The sequence below is a fragment of the Mustela erminea genome, chromosome 13 (assembly GCF_009829155.1).
Source record: "Mustela erminea isolate mMusErm1 chromosome 13, mMusErm1.Pri, whole genome shotgun sequence".
NCBI classification, from domain to species: Eukaryota; Metazoa; Chordata; class Mammalia; order Carnivora; family Mustelidae; genus Mustela; species Mustela erminea.
In genome coordinates this window covers 71,273,821-71,296,879 of record NC_045626.1, presented here as the reverse complement: position 1 = coordinate 71,296,879, position 23,059 = coordinate 71,273,821, and the positions used below count along the sequence as shown (strand labels likewise).

The 23,059-nt window shown below is 38.9% G+C and overlaps 1 protein-coding gene across 3 annotated transcripts in view; it reads right to left on the bottom strand.

Moving 5' to 3' along the window:
• Nucleotides 1–23,059, bottom strand: part of TTC28 (tetratricopeptide repeat domain 28) — a 648,175-nt gene that overhangs the window by 418,956 nt on the left and 206,160 nt on the right. The window contains exon 1 of one of the 3 annotated variants that reach the window (XM_032311635.1): nt 779–1,839. The exons of the other annotated variants lie outside the window; for them this stretch is intronic. Coding sequence (XP_032167526.1) covers nt 779–805 — 27 coding nt within the window. The 5' untranslated portion in view covers nt 806–1,839. Of the gene's footprint in view, nt 1–778; nt 1,840–23,059 lie in introns of those variants that run through there. 3 annotated transcript variants of the gene reach the window in all.

Sequence of the window (23,059 nt, the reverse complement as noted above, 5' to 3'; positions counted from 1 at the left end):
TTTTTTTTTTCCTTGAGTTCTCAACAAAGGAGCCATATTAGGAAATAATCTCGCAAAAAGCAAAGTGCCTCCTCCCCCTCTTCCCCACGATCGATGCACACACGCCCGTGCACGCTGACACGCACAGACACACACCCGTGCACAATGGCCGGCGCGCGCACTCGCGCCGGCCCACGCGGCTGCCCGGGAGCCCCGCAGGCAGAAGGCCCCGCTCGGCCCCAGGCGCTGGGGCTGGAGGCCCCGCGGCCCGGCTGCCGGGGAACCAGCTGCTGGGCGGTTGTGCTGGGGATGCTCGCCCCCCAGCGGGGCCCTTGGGAAGCAGCTGCCAGCGGCTCGCAACCTATTAACCCCTTGGGGAAGTAGGTGCTACAACACCCACCTGCAGGGACACTGGAATGTGTCGGGGTGCAACCCCAAATGGCCCCCCAGAGACAGGGCGCCACCGAGTCCTTGGACTCTGGCAGCACTTGGCTGGGTCCTGCAAAGCTAACCATGTCGCTGGCTTCATGGGGCTTCTAAAGCACACGGGTGTTCCTGAGCTGTCACCCCTGAGAGTCCAGGCATATGAAGAAGGAAAAACTTAAGAGGGCAGTGGACGCAGACTTGACTTGGTAACTCGTCCCTGAGGGACTGGCGCCAAGTCCCTAAAGGGACAGAGCTGCTTGTCCGGCCAGCCCAACGAACTACGGAAGGGATGGAGGGACCCGAGGGCAACCGCCCCCAGTCACCCTTCCCTGTGTCGGGCATCAGGGCCCCGTCCCCACTCCAGGACACTTACCTTCTTCCGGGGCTGCCATTTCATCATATTTGTACAGCCGATACGTGGAACATCAAGATGCTGGCTGGGGGCTGGGGGCAGATGCAGGGCAGCAGCGACTGCAAGTCATGCTGCCTCCCTCCCACCCCCTAATTCTTTCCCATATTCACTGCGAAGGGAAAATGCCCAGGAGAGTCCAGTCTTTTCGCCTTCAGTTCAATGAAAAGTATCCCCACACCACGAACACACTTCCCACCGGGCTAGGAAGTCCCAGCAGCAACCAGCGTACTCCAGCGAGAGCAGGGCATTTTCCCGCCCCCCCACCGAGCCAGCGCCTGCAAAAGGAGCCTGCGGCAGGGGGTCTCCAAGCCGGCTGCAGAGACCCTCCCTCAGAGAAGAGACTCAGGACGAGAGCTGATGCAGAAACCGAGCCGGGCTCCTGCCATCCAAACCCCTTTTGGCGAATTCTCCTCTTCTCAAAAAAAGATTAGACAAGCAATCAAACCCTCACGCGCAGCCTGGAGCAATTCCCAAAATTCTGGGTGTATTTCTCGTTTGTAAAATTTAGCAAAGAAAATTCCAAAGATCTGTAATCAGAGCTTCTTTACGCTGTTTTTTTTTTTTTTTCTTCCTTCTTGGCTAACTTGGGGGAAGGATCTGCCCTTCCCGAAATGCCTACCTTCCCTGAACACTGTAAATAGGAAAACTTGGTTTGTGTGTTTAGATTTTTTTTTTTTTTTTTTTTTAATTCCCAAGAACCTTAGTGGGGAAAGGCTGGAAGGAAATCCTGCAAGAACCCAACTCCACAGCTCAGTCTGCACTAATGACTTCCTTCCCTTCAGTGTGAGCACCGCCTGCCCAGCTCCAGCCACACAGAGCAAACGGTTTCTGGGTCTTAGTGCCACGACATCTGCTCCAAAGCAAAAAGTAAGCATACAGTTTGAGAGGCACCTAACAACTCCTAAGGAATCAGAGCCAGGAGAGACCTACAAATTCAGGAAACCATTTCAAAAGATGTATTTGAATTTGTGAGTCACATGAAGAGAAAAAAGGAATTGAAAAGGGACTCCATGGGGCGCCTGGGTGGCTCAGTGGGTTAAGCCTCTGCCTTCAGCTCAGGTCATGATCCCAGAGTCCAGGGATGGAGCCCACATTGGGCTCCCTGCTCAGCGGGGAGTCTGCTCCTCTCCCCCTGCCTGCCTCTCTGCCTACTGGTGATCTCTTTCTCTCTGTCAAATAAATAAATAAAAATTTTTTTAAAAAAGGGACTCCAGACCAAAAGGCTACAAAATCTCAATGTGTGATCTGAAGACAAAAGATTTCAGAAATCTTAAAAGATTTTTGAAAAATTAATCAAGAATAAACTCTGCTTCTCTAAATCTAGCACTAATTTTATTATTATAAACTACTGCTATGGAGACTGTTTAATTCGTCTTCTGTAAAATGATTCCATCTTATTTAAATGATTCCATCTTATTGGAGATACTTCTCCAAACACGAGATACTATGTAATTCCACTATTATTTGTCATCCAACATGTCTATCAACTCCTATCCCACCACGAGGCTATTTTGATAGATGGGAATATAATGGGTGGTGTAAGCTACCAGAATACTAATGTACCTAATAATAAGTAACTGATGTACTATGAGTCCAGGCTCCAACAATGTTTAACTTATTACTCTGCAAGTTCTAGCTGCATTGACAGGATTGGCTGATGTGGGTCATTTTATGCAGACTGAACACTAACTATACCTGATTACAAATGTTATTAAAATACCTAAAACAGGTACCTGAAACATTACTTTTGAGATATTTTCCAAGCCAAAGTGTCTGAAATTCAATGGTGAAAGCACTGTCTTTTTTATGGTAATAATATTAACCATTAGAGCTAAATGAATAGGTACTACTTCATAAACCACTACTGTCTGGCAGGACCTATGCCTACATTCATTATCTCAAGCCCTGCAAGGAAGGTCTTACTGTTTCATGTGCCAGATGAGGATGCTGAGATTCAGAGGGGTCAGGTGCTCAACCAAGACCATAACACATGGAAGGTGGTAGGGCTGGTATTCAGACCCACAGTATCATGACTCCAGAGCCTATGACCCTTTCATGACGTGCATCACAGCTACCTTTCATTCCAGTAAAACTACAAAGTGCCTATGGCTTAACCACCTATTATTTGCCAGCCTTTGTTCCAGGCACTAGAAATATGAGTAAGAGGCTGTCCCTGCTCTTGAAATTATATACAGTAAATACCAGTAAATAAACCAGTAATAATAATACCAGTAAATAACACCAACATTCTGTGTATGTTCTGACATATCCAAATGATTCCACACAGCTTAACCTGGATATCCTACTAGCGTGGAAAGTTCAGTAAATTGCAAACCAAATTCAGCAATCTACCCCAAAATCAGTTTCTCTTCTCAACTTTCCTTTATCTGTCCATAGCTCTGCCGTTTTTCCAGGATAAAAAACCTTCACATCATTCCTTATGTTAAGGAATTCCTCTATCATTCCTCTATCACCATGTTCTATCGCTTCTTAGGCACCACTTTCAAATTCCTGCTGCTAACATCTGAGGCCAGGGTGTCACGAAACAAACATGTATTAAGTGCTAGCTAGGTACAAAGTAACATTTGGGACAGAAAGTTCTAAGAAGACCCTAGGCTACAAGAAATTACAAAGAAGTTAGGACAAAACAGAAAATCTACCTATAAAAAGACAAGCAGGCATTGTCTCAGTCAGTTAAGCAACAAAGGAGTTACATAGTCAGTAGGTGTTCCCAAAGTGAGAAGAAATCACTGTAAACGGTGAGAGGATGAATGGTGAAAGAGTCAAAGTCAATTCTATTCCATAAAAGTAAAAGGTACTTTGGCAAGGTCTGTCGCAACCAAATGGTAGGGAACACTATAAGGCAGAGAAATTTGGACTATATCCTATAGAACGCAGGGCACTGAAGGTGTTCATAGTAGGCAAAGGGCATAAGTGAAGCAGCATTTTATTTTTTACATTGTAATACATGTATGTAAATTGTGTATTGGACATTACTATTAATTTCCCAGTCATCTAGTTCCATTTTTTAAAATTTTAATTCCAATGTAGGTAACATACAGTGTTAAATTAATTTCGGGTGAGCAATAGGGGGATTCAGCACTTCCATACACGTCAGCTGGTGCTCATCACGAAAAGTGCCCTCCTTAATCCCCATGCCAATTTCACCCATCCCCCCTACCTACCTCCCCTCTGGTAACCCTCCGTCTGTTCTCTACAGTTAAGAGTCTGTTTCTTAGCTTGTTTCTCTCTCTTCTTTTTTTCCTTTGTTCATTTGCTTTGTTACTTAAATTCCACACATGAGTGAAATCATATGGTATTTGTCTTACTCTGACTTATTTCACTTAGTATTATAGTCTCTAGCTCCATCCATGTTGTTGCAAATGGCAAGATTTCATTCTTTTTTATGGCTAAGTAATATTCCATTATAGCTATATAGATATATAGATATATACCACATCTTGATCCATTCATCTATCCATGGACACTTGGACTGCTTCCATAATTTGGCTACTGTAAATAATGCTGCTATATAAACACAGGGGTGCACGTATCCCTTTGAATTAGTGGGTTTTTTTTCATTTTTTAGGTAAAGCAGCATTTTTAAGCACTATGATATGTAATAAAATATTAACTTTATAATATTAATATTATAAGGCTATTTTTTATATAAACCTTTAGATTTTTTTAAACTATGTAAACTATGAATATGCTTACAAGGACCGTTTGACAGATATCAAAGCTAAACTTCCGAGGGATTAAGTAACTTGCTCAATGCCACACAGCAAGTCAATGGCAATGAAAGGGGTAGAGCCCAAGGCTTATAAATCAATGACTGGATGATGAAAGCAGAAATCTACAATTGCTTAGGGGTGAAGAGAAAAGTTCCTATTTTCTACTCTGTCTCTGATTTACTGATATAACAAAAATTTTCAGAAGGGCAGGGCAAGTGACATGAGTAAGTGACACACAGGGATAAGACATAAGGGAACTGTGAGTATTGTAAAGCTGAAGATACATGAGTAATGTAAAAGAGGTAGCTGAGACATAACTTTTCTCAATTGATATCATGCAGGAGTATCAGTCTAACACTGCCAAAAACTCTAAATTTTCATGAGAAGCTAAAAATCTCCTGTATTTAACTGTTTGCTTGAAAATTTTAAAGCATCCTAACAGGCCAAACAAAACATGCCTGTAGGTCTAAATTCCATCTGCATGGAATAATTTGTGACTGCTGACTTAAGCCACTCAAGGCCTCACTTTCCCATATGCAAATTAAGGGACCTACATGGTTCCTAATCTGGGGAGGGGGTGGTTTCTGAAGGCATCTGTGAATCCATATGCATACCACCATGCATGGTCTATGGACTGAAGAGTAATCTCCCATACCCAGACCATGTTGGACTTTATAAAAGACAAAGTTCCTCAAACTAGGGGAGAGCAGGGGTCTGAGAACAGTGAGCTGTATCAGGAAAGAAGACAGAGAAAATATATTTTTCCTTTTTTATTCTTTTTTTTTTAAGATTTTATTAATTTATTTGAAAGACAGTGTGGGAGTGCTCTAGTTGGGGGAGGGGAGGCTGAGGAAGAGGAAGAAGCAGGCTCCCCTGTGAGCAGAGAGCTCCACAGAGGAATCCCAGGACCCTGAGATCATGACCCAAGCTGAAGGCAGATGTCCAACCGAGTCACCCAGGTACCCCTATATTTGTGTTTCTATGGAAAGACAGATTCAATCGAAAACTTTGAAGTGATCCGAGATTTTAAACTCATTTTCAGTCATTTCAGTGTATTTCCTTTGGCTCACTTATTTGTATGGCATTTCTTCCCCTGCTCTATGGTGAGTATTTCAGGTTTCATCCAATAGGTATCACTCAAAAGAGGACCATTAAATACCAGTTCTATCTTAAATCACCTTACTTATTTTATGTCTTTATTTTTCTCAATCCAAATTGAATTGGTAATTATATCTGAAATATTTATAGAATTATTATTATACCAATACACTTTCTCCATTAGTAATTATTTATATAAAATTACCAAGCTAACACAGTTCAAAATGTCATAATTTAGTTTGCTATTTCAAAAAGATCCAGTATCAAACAGCAAGAACACAGTTTCTCAGATCCACAGCTACTAAAAGGCATTTTTCACAATTGCTTTATTTTTTAACAGAGCACTTCACAAATCACTTCTCTACAAGCAGATATTGTAAAACAGTTTATTAAAATAGTATTTTCCTCAATAACTACTTGCCTATTCAAATCTGAACAATAGCAAGAAAGAGGAAATGAATAAAGAAAACATACCTTTTTTCGTTGTTGTAAATTTTCTTAAGATTTCTTTAGGAATGATATGTCTGTCTTTGATCACAGGGTAAATGCCTGAAAAAGCTAGCTTCATACTTATTTACATTTATTGTGTTTATAAGTAGAATATTCAACTCAATGTGAAACAGTATTTGGAAAATATATTAATTTTCCTAAAGACCAAATTATTCTCAAGTATCAAGTATTTAAAGAGGTGTTAGGAAATAAAGGGACAAAAGTAGAAGGATATTTGAGATAAAAAAATTTTTTACCTCATTAGTGATATTTCACACAATTGGTTGCCTTCAGAATATGAAGGCCTTGCTTTGCAAAAGAAAGAAAACTAATATAACTTGTTACAGTAAGAATTCTGCCCCAACAGCCAAGCTGATGCAGGACCATCGTCCTAATCCTCAGGAGGGAACTGTTCCATAACATCCAGAAAGGACCCCCCTAACCTTAACCACCTCACTTCTTTCCACTATCAGGCAGTGTCAGGGAAAAAAAGCCCCACCCTTTAAACCCAAAACACATGGACTCACGAACTCATTATATACAAGGGACTGTACTAGACAGTGTGGAAGAAGACAAAAAAGCATCACATGATTTTTGCCCTTGAGGAGACAGCAGTCTCGTGGAGGCTGAAGAAGAAGACAGGTAGACAACTAATAAAAATAACAACAATGATAGCAACTAACTAACATTTACTGATCTCACTATTTGTCTGAGTCTTCAGAGCCCAAGCTCTTAGTGCAAGCTAGGTGCTAAAAGAATGGACTAACTAATGGTATATTCTCTCATTAAGACTATAGAAGCCCTAATGAGCAATTAATTCTGACTGTGGTAAATGAGAAAGGTTTACAGGAGAGGTGGCACAGTATCCTTTCAACAAGCAGAGAAAGGGTTTGGGGAAGAGTGTTTCAGATTGAAGAAACAGAGCATGAGCCAAAACATGGAAGTATGAAATTTGGGTCACATTAGTAAGTCATCCAATAGATCTGAGACCTAATGTGGGGCAAGGTGTGATGGAGTTAAGGTTAGAAGACTGTCAGTGATATTATCTTACAATGATATTATCTTAACAATAATGCCTATCATTTATTGAGTCCGTTAAAGTATTTTATATATTTTATTTCATTGATTCTTCCTAACACCCTCATGGGGAGGAACTACTAGCATGCCCATTTTACAGAAGAGGAAATTAAGCCTAAGGGTGAAGTAAATTCTCAAATTATCATGGCCAGAAAGTGGTCAAAAGGAAATTTAACTCCAATTCTAAAGCCTTGTTCTTAACTTCTGACTTCAAACATAATGATGAGCGGCACAGGGTTTTAATCAAGATATTGGCAAACACATAAGATTTTTATGCTGGAAGTACTGTGAGCAACAGAAAGAATGGGAGAACCATAAAGATAGGAAGGCCAAATAAGTTTCTGTTGCAACAGCTCAACAGGAGAGAAGAGGCCTTGATTTAGAGCAGCAGAAACAGAAAAGGGGCCTTCTTAAGAGACATTTCCCAAGTCAAACAGATTCTAAGAACCTGTTACATGAAAGGGACAGAAAGAGTAGGATCTCAAAATGTTTCATCATCTTTTAAGAAAAGAGACACAGAGGTGTGCCTGGGTGGCTCAGTGGGTTAAGCCTCTGCCTTCAGCTCAGGTCATGATCTCAGGGTCCTGGGATCGAGCCCTGCATTGGGCTCTGCTCAGTAGGGAGTCTGCTTCCCTTCCTCTCTCTCCGCCTGCCTCTCTGCCTACTTGTGATCTCTGTCTGTAAAATAAATAAATAAAATCTAAAAAAAAAAAAAAAAAAGCTTAGAAACAAACCTAAAAAGAAGCATATTTAATTTATAAGTAATTTAATTATCTTAAAAACAAACCTTGAGGGGCACCTGGGTGGCTCAGTGGGTTAAAGCCTCTGCCTTCGGCTCAGGTCAGGGTCCTGGATCAAGCCCCACATCAGGCTCTCTGCTCTGCAGGGAGCCTGCTTCCTCCTCTCTCTCTCTCTGCCTGCCTCTCTGCCTACTTGTGGTCTCTGTCAAGTAAATAAATAAAATCTTTAAAAAAAAAAAAAAAACCTTGAAAGAAGCATATTTAATCTACAAGTGACTTAACTATCTGCCAGAACAAAGCTCAATACTCTTTGAAGGAAGACAACAAAATCTAGCACTTAATGAAAAAGCCCAGCATTCGTTTTCCAATGATACTTACTAAAGGACACAGATACTAACCTGGAAATACTCTGCTATCTCTTTCACAAGCAGTTAATCTTCTTTCATAAGGATACTATGACTGTGTTACAAATTTTCTCATATAAATATGATCAATAAACTATACTATTTAGGGCTATAATCTTATTACTTCTTTCTATCAGGGAGCCATAGCCAGAGAGCATATGTAATTTTGCTGTTACATAATTTATCAATCTAGAAGAAATTTTAGCATATGTTATCTTCAGCTAAAGTTTATAGAATTTCTCTGAAGTAAATTAAGTGGTCAGATATTTGGACCAGAATATGCACCCCTGGACTTATTAACCTTCCAAAAGAAATCCTGAGTGTATAAGTGTAGTAATTGTGTGTGTGTGTTTATATATAAGTTTTTCTTTAAAAAAAAAAAAAAGATGCTTGAAATTGGGACTCATTTGTGTGTGTGTGTGTGTGTGTGTGTTTAAAGATTTTATTTATTTATTGACAGACAGAGATCACAAGTAGGCAGAGAGGCAGGCGGGGGGTTGGGGGAGAAGCAGGCTCCCCACTGAGCAGAAACCCTGATTTGGGGCTTGATCCCAGGACCCTGGGATCATGACCTGAGCCGAAGGCAGAGACTTTAACCCACTGAGCCACCCAGGCATCCCTTATTTGTGTGTTTTAACCAAAAGAAGCTATATTCATCTGGCTATGGTTAAAAAATATATATATGTATAGGGAAAAGGAATCTCTTTTCAACCCTAGAACAGGAAATAGGCTATGAGAAAAGAAAGTCAGTAGAAATATTATTCTTAAGGTCCATTTGGAGGCCCTCTAATAACTTATTTAACTTTATAGTTATGAATTTATAAGCAACCAAATAAATTACATTCACAAAACTGATACTTCTTTATGGTGTTTGTTGAACTGCCCAATATCTGTATTCCCATTCTGTTTGAGGGGAAATTCTCCATTGGCTATGTATTTTCTTTCTTTTTTTTTTTTTTTTAAAGATTTTATTTATTTGACAAAGAGAGATCACAAGTAGGCAGAGGCAGGCAGAGAGAGGAAGGGAAGCAGGCTCCTTGCCGAGCACAGAGTCCGATGCGGGGCTCGATCCCAGGACCCTGGGATCACGACCTGAGCCGAAAGCAGAGGCTTTAACCCACTGAGCCACTCAGGTGCCCCCCTTTTTTTTTAATTTCAGAGAGAAAAAGAGAAAGAGTGAGGAGAGGGGCAGAGGGAGAGAAAGAATCCTGAAGCAGACTCCCCAATGAGTGGGAAGCCTGACAGTGGGGAGCCCAACATAGGGCTCTATCCCAGGACCCTGAGATCATGACCAGAGCTGAAATCAAGAGTCGACCGCTTAACTGACTCAGCTACCTAGGTACTTCTCCATTAGCTAAGTCTTGATGAATGTAGGAAATATCTTTCATGACAGAAACCAAAAAGGTCAGATGATTACTCTACCCCACCACCCTGTAGCTAGGATGAAGACCCATACCTAGGTTCAATTCTTTGCCAGAGCTTTGAATGTAAAGCAAGTGACACAGGAATAGTCACACAAAGAGAATTTACTCCAGCAGTAGCCACAGCCACATCCAGTTACCATGTCATTAGTGCCAGCAGAGCTCATCATGGCCTCCATCATACAGCTCCATCAATGGCAGTTCCAGCTCTGGCACCCAGGGCTACTGTGGCCCCCTTATGGTTAAGCTACAGGTACCTTCTGATTTACACAGTTGCAATTACTTTCTGTTACTTGCAACTAAGAACCTTGGCTGACTCTCACAGAGACATCTGATTTTGTTTATATTGAAACATAAATGTTTCTTTTACATGAACCAATATGTATAAAGTGGAACATTTTAAGGCCCAGTCTTCTGCCCTCTTGTCTACCTATAATTACTCCCTCAGAGATGTGAGCCACTCATAAGCCTCTAAATACCATCTCTTAATTGATGGCACCCATATTTATGCCTCAAATACCTCTCTCTCTACTGAGCTCCAGACTTGTAGAAATGACTGACAACTCAACATTTCCACTAAGAAGTACAACAGACATCTCAGACTTATATATAGCCTAAACATCACTCTTGATTTTCCCCCCAAGAATCTGGTCCTTCTTTATATTTTACCTCGATTAATGACATCTCTATTCACCCAGGAGCTCAGTCCAAAAGCTTTACAGTTACCTTGATTCCTCTCCTTGACTTGTCCTCAACATCTAACTAACAAGTCCTCAACTTTCTATCTACAAATTCTTATCCAAATTCTGCCACTTCTTGTCACCTCTACCACGTCTTCTTTATGCCATTAATATCACCTGGACTACTACAATAGCTTCCATTTTGCTTCCTGTGATTCGGTCTCTCCGTGTAGCCTGAATGATTTTTTTTTTTTTTAAGATTTTATTTATTTATTTGAAAGAGAATGCACAAGCAGGAGGAGGGACAGAGGCACAAGCAGACTCCTGCTGAGTGGAGAGCCCCACACAGGGCTCGATCCCAGGATCCTGGGATCTTGACCTGAGCCAAAAGCAGGTGCCTAACCAAATGAGCCACCCAGGTACCTCTAGAATGATCGTTTTACAATGTAAATCAGATTATGCATTTCCACTTATGGGGGGGGAGGGGTGGATGGCTGGCTCAGTCAGCAGAGCATACAACTCTTGATCTTGGGGTTTTAAGTTTGAGTCCCACTTTGGTGCAGAGATTACTTAAATTTATATCTTAAAGCGGGGGGCACCTTTCACAAAGGGAAAAAAAAATAGTTAAACGTCCCATTCTTTTTTAAGATTCTATTTATTTATTTGAGAGAGAGAGAGTGAAGAGAGCATGAGAGGGGAGAAGGTCAGAGGGAGAAGCAGACTCCCCATGGAGCAAGAAGCCCAATACAGGACTCGATCCCAGGATTCCAGGATCATGACCTAAGCCAAAGGCAGTCGCTTAACCAACTGAGCCACCCAGATGCCCAAATGTCCCCTCTTGATCTCAGCTCAGGTCTTGGTCCCAGAGTCATGAATGAGTTCAAGCCCCACACTGGGCTCCATGATGGATGTGAAGCCTACCAAAAACAAATTAATTTATTTAAATAAATTAAAATAAAATAAGATTAAAAATACAGATCCCTTAAGGCCTCCCTTTGCACAAAGAATAAGATACAAAGCCTTTACCGTGGCCTACAAGGCCCTAAATGATCTGGCTTCTACCTTTCACCCTCATCTCTTGCCATATTTCCCCTCTACTGAGCCGCAGCCAGACCTGCCTTCTTATGCTTCTTTCATGACCTTGGTGGTTGCAATTCTATCTGCCTGGAATTCTCTTCCTCCAGAATAGGTATTTCCTTCTCAATATTCAATTCTCCTTTCAAACAGCAAGCCCTCAAGGAGGCCTCCTCACCAAAATTAATTCCCCTCCCCACATTTACTATATAGTCTATTACTTTGTTTTCTTCAACCCACATGTTATAATTTGAAATTGTATTATTTATTCATTTGATATGTGTGTCACCCAACAGATTTTAATGTCTATGGAATGGTATCTGGATTGTTCACCACTATAAAAGTCCAATACTTAGGAGAGTTCCCAACACATGCTAGGTCCTCATTAAATGACTGTTGAATAAATGAGTCAATTTAATGTCAGTTACATGGTAAGATAAAACACATATAATTTCCTTTGCTGTAAAATTTTCAGCATGGAACTTACTCATTTATCAAGGAGTACTTGTAAAATCCCTCAGTTCTAAAAGGATTTCAGACTCAAAAAGGGGCCATTTCCCTGAAGTGAGCACTACACCTGGCCTAAGTCTAAAGATGTTCAATTATGAAAAATACAAGCTTCTGAAAATAATTATTCTGAAAAATCATTTATTTGTCCAATTTTTTTTTAATTGAAGGAATTTCAATACTATCACTTTCTATTTTCATTTGTATGAGGGAAAATCTCACATTACCCAAAAATGGATGGATAAAATGATCTTTAGATAGTTTAATAAATAAATTAAAAACACTCTGAAATCCTTAGATGAAATACGAATCACTTGTCAAAAGTACAATCTCATTTGTCAAAACATGAAAAGGAAAAAAGAGAAGACACAGCAATAACAGGCTCGGAGCTGCCAAACTGACAGGCTGTCTTAAGTAAGAGAGTCAAAACATTCATATGCTAATTTTTAAAAGCGCTGTCTATCTGGCCACCCATATAAAAACAGGAAAGGGCTTTTTCTTCTTATTTCAGAAGGATATGAATGGGTCAGACGGTGGACATTCTGATTACCAAATTAAGCAACAGAATTAAGGTCCAAAAGAAATTTCTATTTTTCTGAATGTAAGATAGCAACTAACTGACCTGCATAGTAAGGAATTCAGAAGATCCAATCACTACAAAAACTTATGAATTACACCAGTGAGCACAATAACTAGCAGTCGTCTGCATATGGAATACAATGCGGAAGATCACTCCTCCTGTGAGCAGCTGGAGTTTGTTCTGTATTGTAAATGGCAAAAACTGAATAGCAAAAAAACACAGAAACAAGGGTAAAGATTTAGCTAAAATGTACAAATATTTTTAATTATTTTCTTTTCTCATTTAATACCTTACAGGGTTGTCTTAGTCACATTTCTCCTAACCATTCCTCCCTCTTGTAATACCAATAATTCTAAACAAAAGAGCATCTCCTTGAAATGTTCCCTTTATTAGTTTGACGAATTCACCATCGAATGCACACTTTCATGAGTCACCCACTTCCTGAGATGTGGAATACAGCCTAGCAATAAAGCTAAAGCTTTGCTCAAATATGATTTGGTAAGATTGCTGATGTGTTTGGATTCAGATATTTTGCTGCAAAAAATGAGAGTGACCACATTTGTGTGATTACATTTGATTGTATGATTACATTTATGTGAAATGTCCAGAACAGGAAAATCTACAGAGACAGAAAGTAGATTAGGACTGCTAGGGTCTGAGGAGTGAGGGGGGGCGGTGAGTATATGAGGAGTGGCTGCTAATGGATACCGGGTTTCTTTTAGGTGAGATGAAAATGTTCTGGAATTGGATAGTGGCTGCACAATTTTGAGAATATATGAAAAAAATAGCTGAATTGTACACTTTTTTAAAAGGGTGAATTTTATGGTAGGTGAATTATATTGTAATAAAACTATTATTTAAAAATGTGGTCAGCTTTCTCCAATTCACAAAGAAATTAATATATAATTCTTTGTACTTAAAACTTTTCTATCACAAATTTTTTAAGTCTTTGGCATGAGCTACCTTTTGTCTTCTAGCACCAGACAAAAAATAAATAAATAATTAGCAAATGAATGTTAGCATGAAAACCTGAAAAAACAAATCAACATTCCTAGTTGAACAGGCTACTTTATTCCAGACATGTGCTGATGATACAAATTTATTATAAGTACATGTCACAGAATCATTTTCTAATTATCACTGTCCATATGCATTTGAAAGATATAATAAAAGATGCCACTATTTCATAGTATTCTACCAAGAACACCATGGCTGTATATGGTGTCTTCTTCTTCTTCTTCTTTTTTTTTTTTTTAAGATTTTTATTTATTTATTTGACAGACAGAGATCCCAAGTAGGCAGAAAGACAGGCAGAGAGAGAGGAAGGGAAGCAGGCTCCCCGCTGAGCAGAGAGCCCCGAAATCCCAGGATCCTGGGATCATGACCTGAGCTGAAGGCAGAGGCTTTAACCCACTGAGCCACCCAGGAACCCCCATTAGAACCACTGAAACAGAACAAAGCTAATAGGCCAAATAAAGTTGAAACTAATCTTTATAACAAATATGCTAGCCTAACATTTCTCATCCATGACTACAAACTCTTACAAAAAAACCTTCACACAAACCTTTCCTAACCCCACAGAAAAAGCAAATGGAAAGGCTGTTTCTGATAATCCTCACCAATTTTAACACCACTGCTTCAAAGATAAAATTTTAAAATTCCAATCCTAAAACACAGGGACTATACTAAGTATCAAAATCTGTTCCAACTTTAAAAGAAATCTAAAAACAAAACAAAACAAATAAACCTCTGTCTCCTGAAGCACTGTCATATCTTAACGACAAATAATTTATAATCCGCTTTTCTGAAAATCCAAAACTCATGCTGTCCATAGAAATTTCTAGCTTCCTATAGTTAAACTTATATAGATGAGTTTTAAATTGTTATAATAACCAAATCAAATACCATCATACTGCTTTCATAATTGCTTTTAAAAAGTATGCTTTATTTTAAAATTAATGCCCTTTTATTAGTTTTATTTTTTCAAAATAATCAAAATAATCTTTGATATTCTAACCTACTTATTCTTCCACATAAATTTCAAATTAATCATGTCAAATTTCAGGAGAAATTTAGTTGATAGTTTAAATGTTTTTGTTACATAAAATCATACATAGTTCTTATTTACATTATTCTTAAATAATTTTTACTATGATAAGTGTACCTCTTTTTTTCCACTAGATTTCTAACTTAGGTGGAATGCTAAGTGAAATGTTACTTATTTTATTAAACTCATTTTTTTCCTAGTACCTTAGTCAACTTATTTGGATTTTCTTGGGATTAAGTAGGTTTGCAGTAAATATCTTTGTCTTAATTTGATATAAAAGTCTGTTTCAACATTTTACCTCAAAAAACTTAGAATACAAGGGCACCTGGGTGGCTCAGTGGGTTAAGCCTCTGCCTTCGGCTCAGGTCATGATCTCAGGCAATCGAGTCCCGCATCGGGCTCTCTGCTCAGCGGGGAGCCTTCTTCCCCCGCCCCACCCCGCCTGCCTCTCTGTGATCTCTCTGTCAAATAAATAAATAAAAATCTGTTTTTTAAAAAATTTAGAATACAATTCAAAAAATAATAAAGCACATTTAAATTAATAAGAAAGCAGAATCTAAGGATTCTCTATTACAAAATAAATTAAACAAACAAGGTAACAAATTCATCCAGAAATACAAAACCTACCAAAGGAGATTTTAGCTTGAAGGTAGTATGGACTTCATTTCAAATTTATATATAACAACCACTCTTAAATGGATGAGACAGTTTGAAAAATTCCAGATGTATCTAAGCCTGGTTTTCAATAACTTTCTTGATAATCTCCCCTGAAATAGAGGTACTAATATAAACCAGTATTTGGTAAAGACAGAAACATCAAAAGATATGGTCCTAAATAAGAGGCTTAATCTTTTTTTAAAGTCAGTTTCTGAAAGATAGTATTAAAATATTTACCAGAATAATAACAGCATACTCTGGTTTTATCAGATCATTAATGTCTCATGCATCCCAGTAAAAGATATTGAACACAACATCCACAGAGCAAAAGATTTCCTCACTGCAGCATGTGTCTGTGTGTGTGTGTGTGTGTGTGTGTGTGTGTGTGTACACGTGCTGACAGAAGGGGTGGTAGTGGCAAATAGTTTCATTTGGGAGTTTTGTATCCCTACTCCAAGTTACTATGGTTTTTCCTAACAGAAAGCCTAATGAAGGTGAATAAAATCTGACAGAAACTGCCTTGTTCTCACCTTTCTCTCTAAACAGGGTCAAAGTGCCACCTGCTTCCCTCTTCCAGGCCCACCCATACTCTAAAAGCAGATCCAGCTTTTGACAGAAAGCATGTATTTGCAGAAAGCAGTCTCTCTTTCTTGTTACTGCTACTGATCTATATTACGCAATTACCTTGCCTTTGTCCGAAGTCTCCAAAGCTGAACCTGACTCCTTCGTGCCTGCTCCTTATCCAAGTTTTTCTTCTTTGTATCTGAATACCCAGAAATCTGAACCAATGACTGGTTCTTGCCCTCAAGAAGACCTTGACACCTGACCTACTATCTGGCTCTGATCTTTGGTATGTCTAGATTGTCCTCTATTCTCAATACTCCAGGCGTGACTGTAACTATCAGCTTTAAGGCTGTCCTTTCAGGAAATGTTGCTCGCCCTAAAGAGAAAGAATGACGAAGTGGAGAAACATGGCTCATTGAGAAAAAGAGTTCAATACAAACAAATATACATTTTAAAATGCTCAAGATGCCAAATATTATGCCGTGTACATTTTACCACCATAAAAAAAATGAAAATAAAAAAACAGAAGTGAACTTCAGAATCTATAGGAAAAGAATAACTCTCTGATGAGTCTGTAAAGCAGACTACTTTTATCAGGATGAAAGAAGCCAGGTGGGAGTTGAAGTATATGAACATGAAGGCATTAGTATTAGGACGTTTGAGTCCAGAGATAAAGTCATGGGTAAGGTAAAGGTTAATTATAGCAAGATACTTTGTTATTTAATTGATTTTAATTTAACCACTTTCTTTAGTTATTTTCCTGAAACACAGGTGAATTCTACGTGTGGGAAAACTGCAGGAATACTACAGTTCAGATGAAAACCAAAAGCCAGATTTTAATTTTTTAAAAATGTTTCTAAATTCTAGAAATAGTCAATGCCCCAACTTTACTACAGGCACAAAATAAGTCTTATCTTGGGATGATTATTTTATTCAGGGTTAGATTTAGCTGCAGGTACTAGAAAGCTCAAAATAACAGAAGCTTAACTGAGAGAGAGAAGTTTAAATTTCTCTGATACAGACAAAGCCCAGATAGAGATTTGGACATCGTTACCCCACCATAATAGAGCATAAGCTAATATTTCCAAATAATACTCCTCATGCTGCTGCTTTCCCCACCCCTACCTTTCCAGTCTCTACATCAAGAACAACATTACAAATTTCAAGAAGTTACTTGGGGAGTCATTTGGCATTCCCTAAACCTAGTCAAAGTGGGGATGGGGGCTTCCAAGAAAATTAATCATAAAGATTGAGAGTACCTATGGTAAGAAGACTGGCATCTCAGTTCCCATTTGGATTACCAGTTAGACCAGCTGTTTGGGCATTTTAGAACACAGATTAGTGGGCCCCATCAGGACCGAGAACTTACATGACTAGTAAATTTCCAGGTGATGTTGACGCTGCTGGTCTAGGCACCACATTTGAAAAATAACTGGCTTAGGCAATGAATAATTGATTGGGCCTGATAATTTGAGAGAACTAGCAGAAAGGGAGCAACAGTGAAATAGTTTAAGCTCCCATCATTGGCATGGCAAAGATGCAAGAATTTCCAATATTTAGATACCCCAGAAGATGGCTTGGGACACTTTGCTGCTATCCCACCCCAGAAGACTACCTTGGGGGTGAGAAGATTCTAGCAGCAGGTGGCTTTAGAACATACCGCTAGAGGTGGACACTGAAAGCCTGTAAGAGACAGAAATGGAACTTAGTCTCTCATATTAAGAAACTGCAATGGGGAAGATCCTAAAAGGTCCTTCAAAATATTCATTCATGTGCTTCCTTAAGAGAACTAGCATTTGGACATCTGCAAAAATTGACCAAAGAAACTGCAATAATCAATAGTGAATGAACTATAATTGACCAGTAAAGTGAGAGAAACATATAACATTTTCCATCTCTCTCCTTCTAATACATGGAAAACCCTATGTATCAACTTTTTCATGGGAGGCCCAAAAGAGATGGGGAAAAAATTTTCTGGATGAAGCCTGGACCATTGCCTCAGGAGAAAGGAGAAGGGAAGAACTTTAAACTGTATGTAATACTGGAGTTTTAAATTGGACCAGAATGAATTTTTTAATACCCAAAAGAACAAAGAAAGTTATGGAATCTGGAAACTGCCCAGAAAGAGGGATTTGGCAGAGCATGGTTGGAAGAAGTGATTGTAGAAAAAAAGAAAAACCATGTCATGTTTGTACATGAAATTGGTGAAGAAGCCAGATGCTAACTTACCATAACGGCACCTTCATTTTCCTGATTACATGCATATCTTTTATAATGTCTTGATGATGCTTAGTTTTCAGTTTTCTTTAGGAAAGGCTTTCCCTCCTAGCTATGAAAAAGACTAAATTAGAATGTGATAAGATTCTATTGGTTGTCATTTGCTCACTTCACAAGGGAAAAATGTCTCAGACTGTATCTTTAGAAGAGTATTTTATTTTATTATTTTTTAAAAGATTTTATTTATTTATTTGACAGAGATCACAAGTAGGCAGAGAGGCAGGCAGAGAGAGGAGGAGAGAGAGGAGGAAGCCTGCTGAGCAGAGAGCCGATGTGGGGATTGATCCCAGGATGCTGAAATCATGACCTGAGCCAAAGGCAGAGGCTCAACCCACTGAGCCACCCAGGCACCCCTAGTACAGTATTTTAAACAAAACATCTTCTTTCCCTCTCAGTCTCAGGACTTGTATGATATCTCCATTTTTTTCTACTAGCTCCCCCTGTTATCACTTCATTTGTAATACTGGAGAAGATGATACTTACCAGGGTTGACCCTCCCAGGATTTTTATATCCACCTAACTGAACTATAACATTCCTCACTGCTTTAATATATCCTCTTCCAGAACAGAAGGAAGCAATACCACTTGGAAGCCATTTATATTAAGCCAAATTTCAACTCACAAAAGAACCTGACCTGATACTGTGGCCTTTTATAGACTTCATACCAGATGCTTTCCATTTTATAGACTCCCCCAAAACTTCAGTTTCTTACTGCATTTCTACACCTCTGTGTCCAGTGGTCATATATAATCAGCATAACTATAAACATCATAGATTTACATTTTCTGGTTACCAACTTAAGTACTTTCTGTCAGTTGGAAGAAAACCATTTTCTTTAGTTATCTTCCTGAAACACAGGTGAATTCTATGTGTGGGGAAACTGCAGGAATACTGCAGTTCAGATGAAAACCAAAAGCCAGATTTTAATTTTAAAAAATATGTTTCTAAATTCTAGAAATAGTTAATGCCCCAACTTTACTACAGGCACAAAATAAGTCTTATCTTGGGATGATTATTTTATTCAGGGTTAGATTTAGCTGCAGGTACTAGAAAACTCAAAATAACAGAAGCTTAACTGAGAGAGAGAAGTTTAAATTTCTCTGATACAGACAAAGTCCAGAGATCAGAAGGCCAAGGCTAATATACCATCTCCACTACCATCAGGGACCCATTCCCCTCTTTTGCCTACCCCCATCTTCAACACACAGCTTTCAACTAGAGTACAGGTAGTTACTTAAGCACCCGCCATCATATCCACATTTCAGCCAACAGGAAGAAAGCCCACCCATCCCTATAAAGATATGTCCTAGAAATTTTACTTGACATTCTCATTACACCCCACTGGCCAGAATTTAGTTTTATGAGTACCCCCGAGCTGCGAGGTTGGGAAATGTATCCTTTATTCTGGGTGGCCAAAAGTCTAGTTAATAATTGCAGAGTTTATTGCTACAGAAGAAAAGAAAGTGAATATTGGGGAATGGTGAGAAATTTCTGCCACAGCGACGATCACATTTCACTGTTTTTGAGCACCAGGACTTAAATTGTGACCTCAGGCAAGTGAATTTACATTTTCTCACTCAAAAGTCTCTCAACTCTTGGCATGAAGAAAATCAACTAGACATATGTAGAGTACAAGCTTCTAGTCATAATATGAATAAGTTCTTGAGATCTAATGTATAGCATGGGGATTACAGTTAATAATAGCACAATGTATCCTTGAAAGTCGCTAAGAAAATAGATCTTAAATGTTCTCACCAAAAAAAAAAAAAAAAAAAGAAAAGAAAGAGAGAGAGAAAGAGAGAGATGGTTATTATGCAACATCATAGAGTGTTTGCTCACCCTATGGTGGTAATCATTTTGCAATATATAAGCATCTTACCCATGTCTCATGTCAATTATATCTCAATAAACCCCAGGGAAGGGATAAAGAAAGAAAAATGGCAGTAAATATAAGGTTATATTGAGAATGCCAACAGATTATCAACCTAGAGACAACAGTAAATTTACTAAGGATTTTGGATAACACTTGAGCAATGAAAAAAAAAGAAAAAGAAAACAAACAAACAAAAAAAGAAAACAATGATGATTTGATGCTCTGTTTCTTCGTTCCCCTTGAGATTCCCTCCTCTGTATTATAGGTACAGACACCAAAAAAAATTCTACCGTAGAGCATTAATGCTGTATAAAAGATGGTATACCAAACGAAAGTAATAAATCTAAAGAAATCATACAGAGTACAAAGAATGGGAAATGTGATTTGGCACTAAGACTAGCAAAGAGCAGCACAGTGCGTGATTAATCCTGCATGGCCACATTTACATCTCTAATTTGCTCATATAAATGCATTAAGCCAGATGGTTTTAGAGACTAGCACTCTGCATACTCGTGGGTCAGCACCCACATCTTCTATACTTTATGGGTGCCCAGGTTTTGGCAGTACCCACCCCTCACTCTTCATTAGTTTCCTAGCATCACCCCTTTATTCTTATTTTTCCCCATGTCCCATAATCAGCATTCTCATATCCAACAGGCCAAGGCCAACATCTGTTGGACTCTGCTAAGGGGCATGGAAAAAGGCCACTATCACTTTAACTTAGAACATATTCAGAAGATAATTTTGAAAAGGGGTTCTTTATTCTATTTGTGAAAAATCAGCACCCCTACCAAAAAACAGGAATTGTATATTTTACTAGTATAAATCCTATCCCATCTTTTAAAGAATAATCCACACAAATAACTGGAATTCTTGAAAATTCAATAAAAATGACAAAACCATGGCTTTTATTTGTTAAATTTTAATACTGATTTTCAATTATTATAATAACTCTGTACTTATTGATCAGTTGGCATCTAGCTCCAACCAGACACATCATGTGAGCCTATTCAGTGAGGCAGCTGTGGTAGCAATTTGTTTCTAGACTAACAATATACTATTGAATATGGTCATTTTCTTCTAATCTCAAGAGCCATCAATTAATGGATCGTCAATTAGTCTTCAGTATGGAATTGTCATATTAGGGATGATACATGACAAGCAGATATAAAAGAAAGGCATGCCTCGAGCATTCACAAGCTTAGAATTTTTTTATATCCTAAAATGAAAGAAATCTGAAAGACCCCAGAAAACACCTGTTTCTTTTAGGGAAACAAAGTTCAAAGTAAGGACGCTATGCAAATATAATTGTGTGTCCAAAAGGAAAATATCCTGAAAGAATGTGAGCATGATTTGGGGGCAACAGACACAATCCTCTTTGAGAAGAAGCTGAGTAGTTCCCCATGGCAAATCTGCAGCTGGTCTACAAACAGTGGGAGAAGTTAAGGGAGGGGATCTTTAGGTTCACAACGTAAATTGGAATTGCAACTATTGTTCGGGTTGCAATCCCAAGATCCAAAGAATCTATTTATTTGAATGATGGAAAAGCTATTTAAACAGCAATCTCAGGGGAAATACAAACAGGAAAGACACACAACTATCTGATTCTCAGTCTATAGACTGTGTCCTGTCCCTCCTCTAAATTCGGAATATCATTTCTTTCATCCTCTACTTGTGTCACACATATAAGAGTTTACCTCTTATGATGCTATGTTGAGGGCCCCAGTTGTAGAATAGGCTCTCATTAGGTTTTGAGAACAAAGGATAGTAATCATCAAGTTTCTATCATTTCTTGTCGGAGTCATCCTTCTTGATACAATCAAAACATTCCAACTGCAATTTTCTAAAACATGTATTTATTCTGTCTCTAGTTATGATGGATTTAACAACCTCAATTTAGGTCCCCTATTTATCCTTCTTTGAGAACTGCAACTCCTAAATATGACTGAGAGTCCAAAACCATGCTTGTTCTGCATGTATCTGCTACCCAGCCAGAGGAAGCTGGACCAGGACTGGACCAAGTTAGGGCTTCAAAATACCTCTTCTAGGAGTCCAGAACTGACACTCGATTCTATTTTCTACTATTCTATTAATCTGGACCATTCTCTTCTGAACCCAGAACCTAAGGCTGCCACTGTGGGTTAGACATGCTGAGTGTCTACAGGCCAAACAGAGAAAACTGGTTTTCAGAAAAAGAGAGAAGCATGAATAGCTGCAGACAGAGGAGCAGCAATGAGGCTGGTAAACTGAGTAACAGCTCCCAAACATATCCAGGTCCTAATCCCTACAACTTGGGAATATTACCTTATATAGCAGAAAGTACTTTGCATATGTGTTAGGTTGAGGATCCTGAGATGGGGACTATCCAGGTAAGCCCTAAATATAATTGTAAGTGTTCTTATAAGAGAGAAGCAAGGGGAGATGCTACTACAGAAGAAAACAATGTGATGAGGAAGCAAGATGCCATGCTGCTTTAAAGACGGAGGAAGGAAGGGTACACGAGAGAAGAAACAGAGCAAGAAATGGAGGTCTAGAAGATGGAAAAGGCAAAGAAAACAGATTCTCCCCTACAGCCTCCAGGAAAACATGACCCTGACAACATCTGGATTTGAGCCCAATGAAACCCATCTCAAACTTCTGAGCCTCCACAACTTAAAGAGAATACATTTATTATTTAAGCCACTAACTATATGATAATTTGTTTACAGGAAACTAATACAGAGACCATGTAGCCCTTGACAGAGAGACTGAGAAAGCCGTTGCCTGAGTTTCTAACTGCTTTTGATTTAATTCCTTCAAGTACTAGCTTGCACCTTTTGCCATGAGGTTTCACAAGATACCAGTATTTCATTACAAATATCAACATTTTTACTTAGGCCAACCAGAATATTAGCTAAAATGTAAAAGTAAGCCCAATAAAGTGAAAGCATAAGAAGCTATGCAGTATAATTTTAAAAGAACCATAATGTATGGTCTCCAGATTAAGTATGTATTTGCCACAAGGTCAAAAACAATGTCC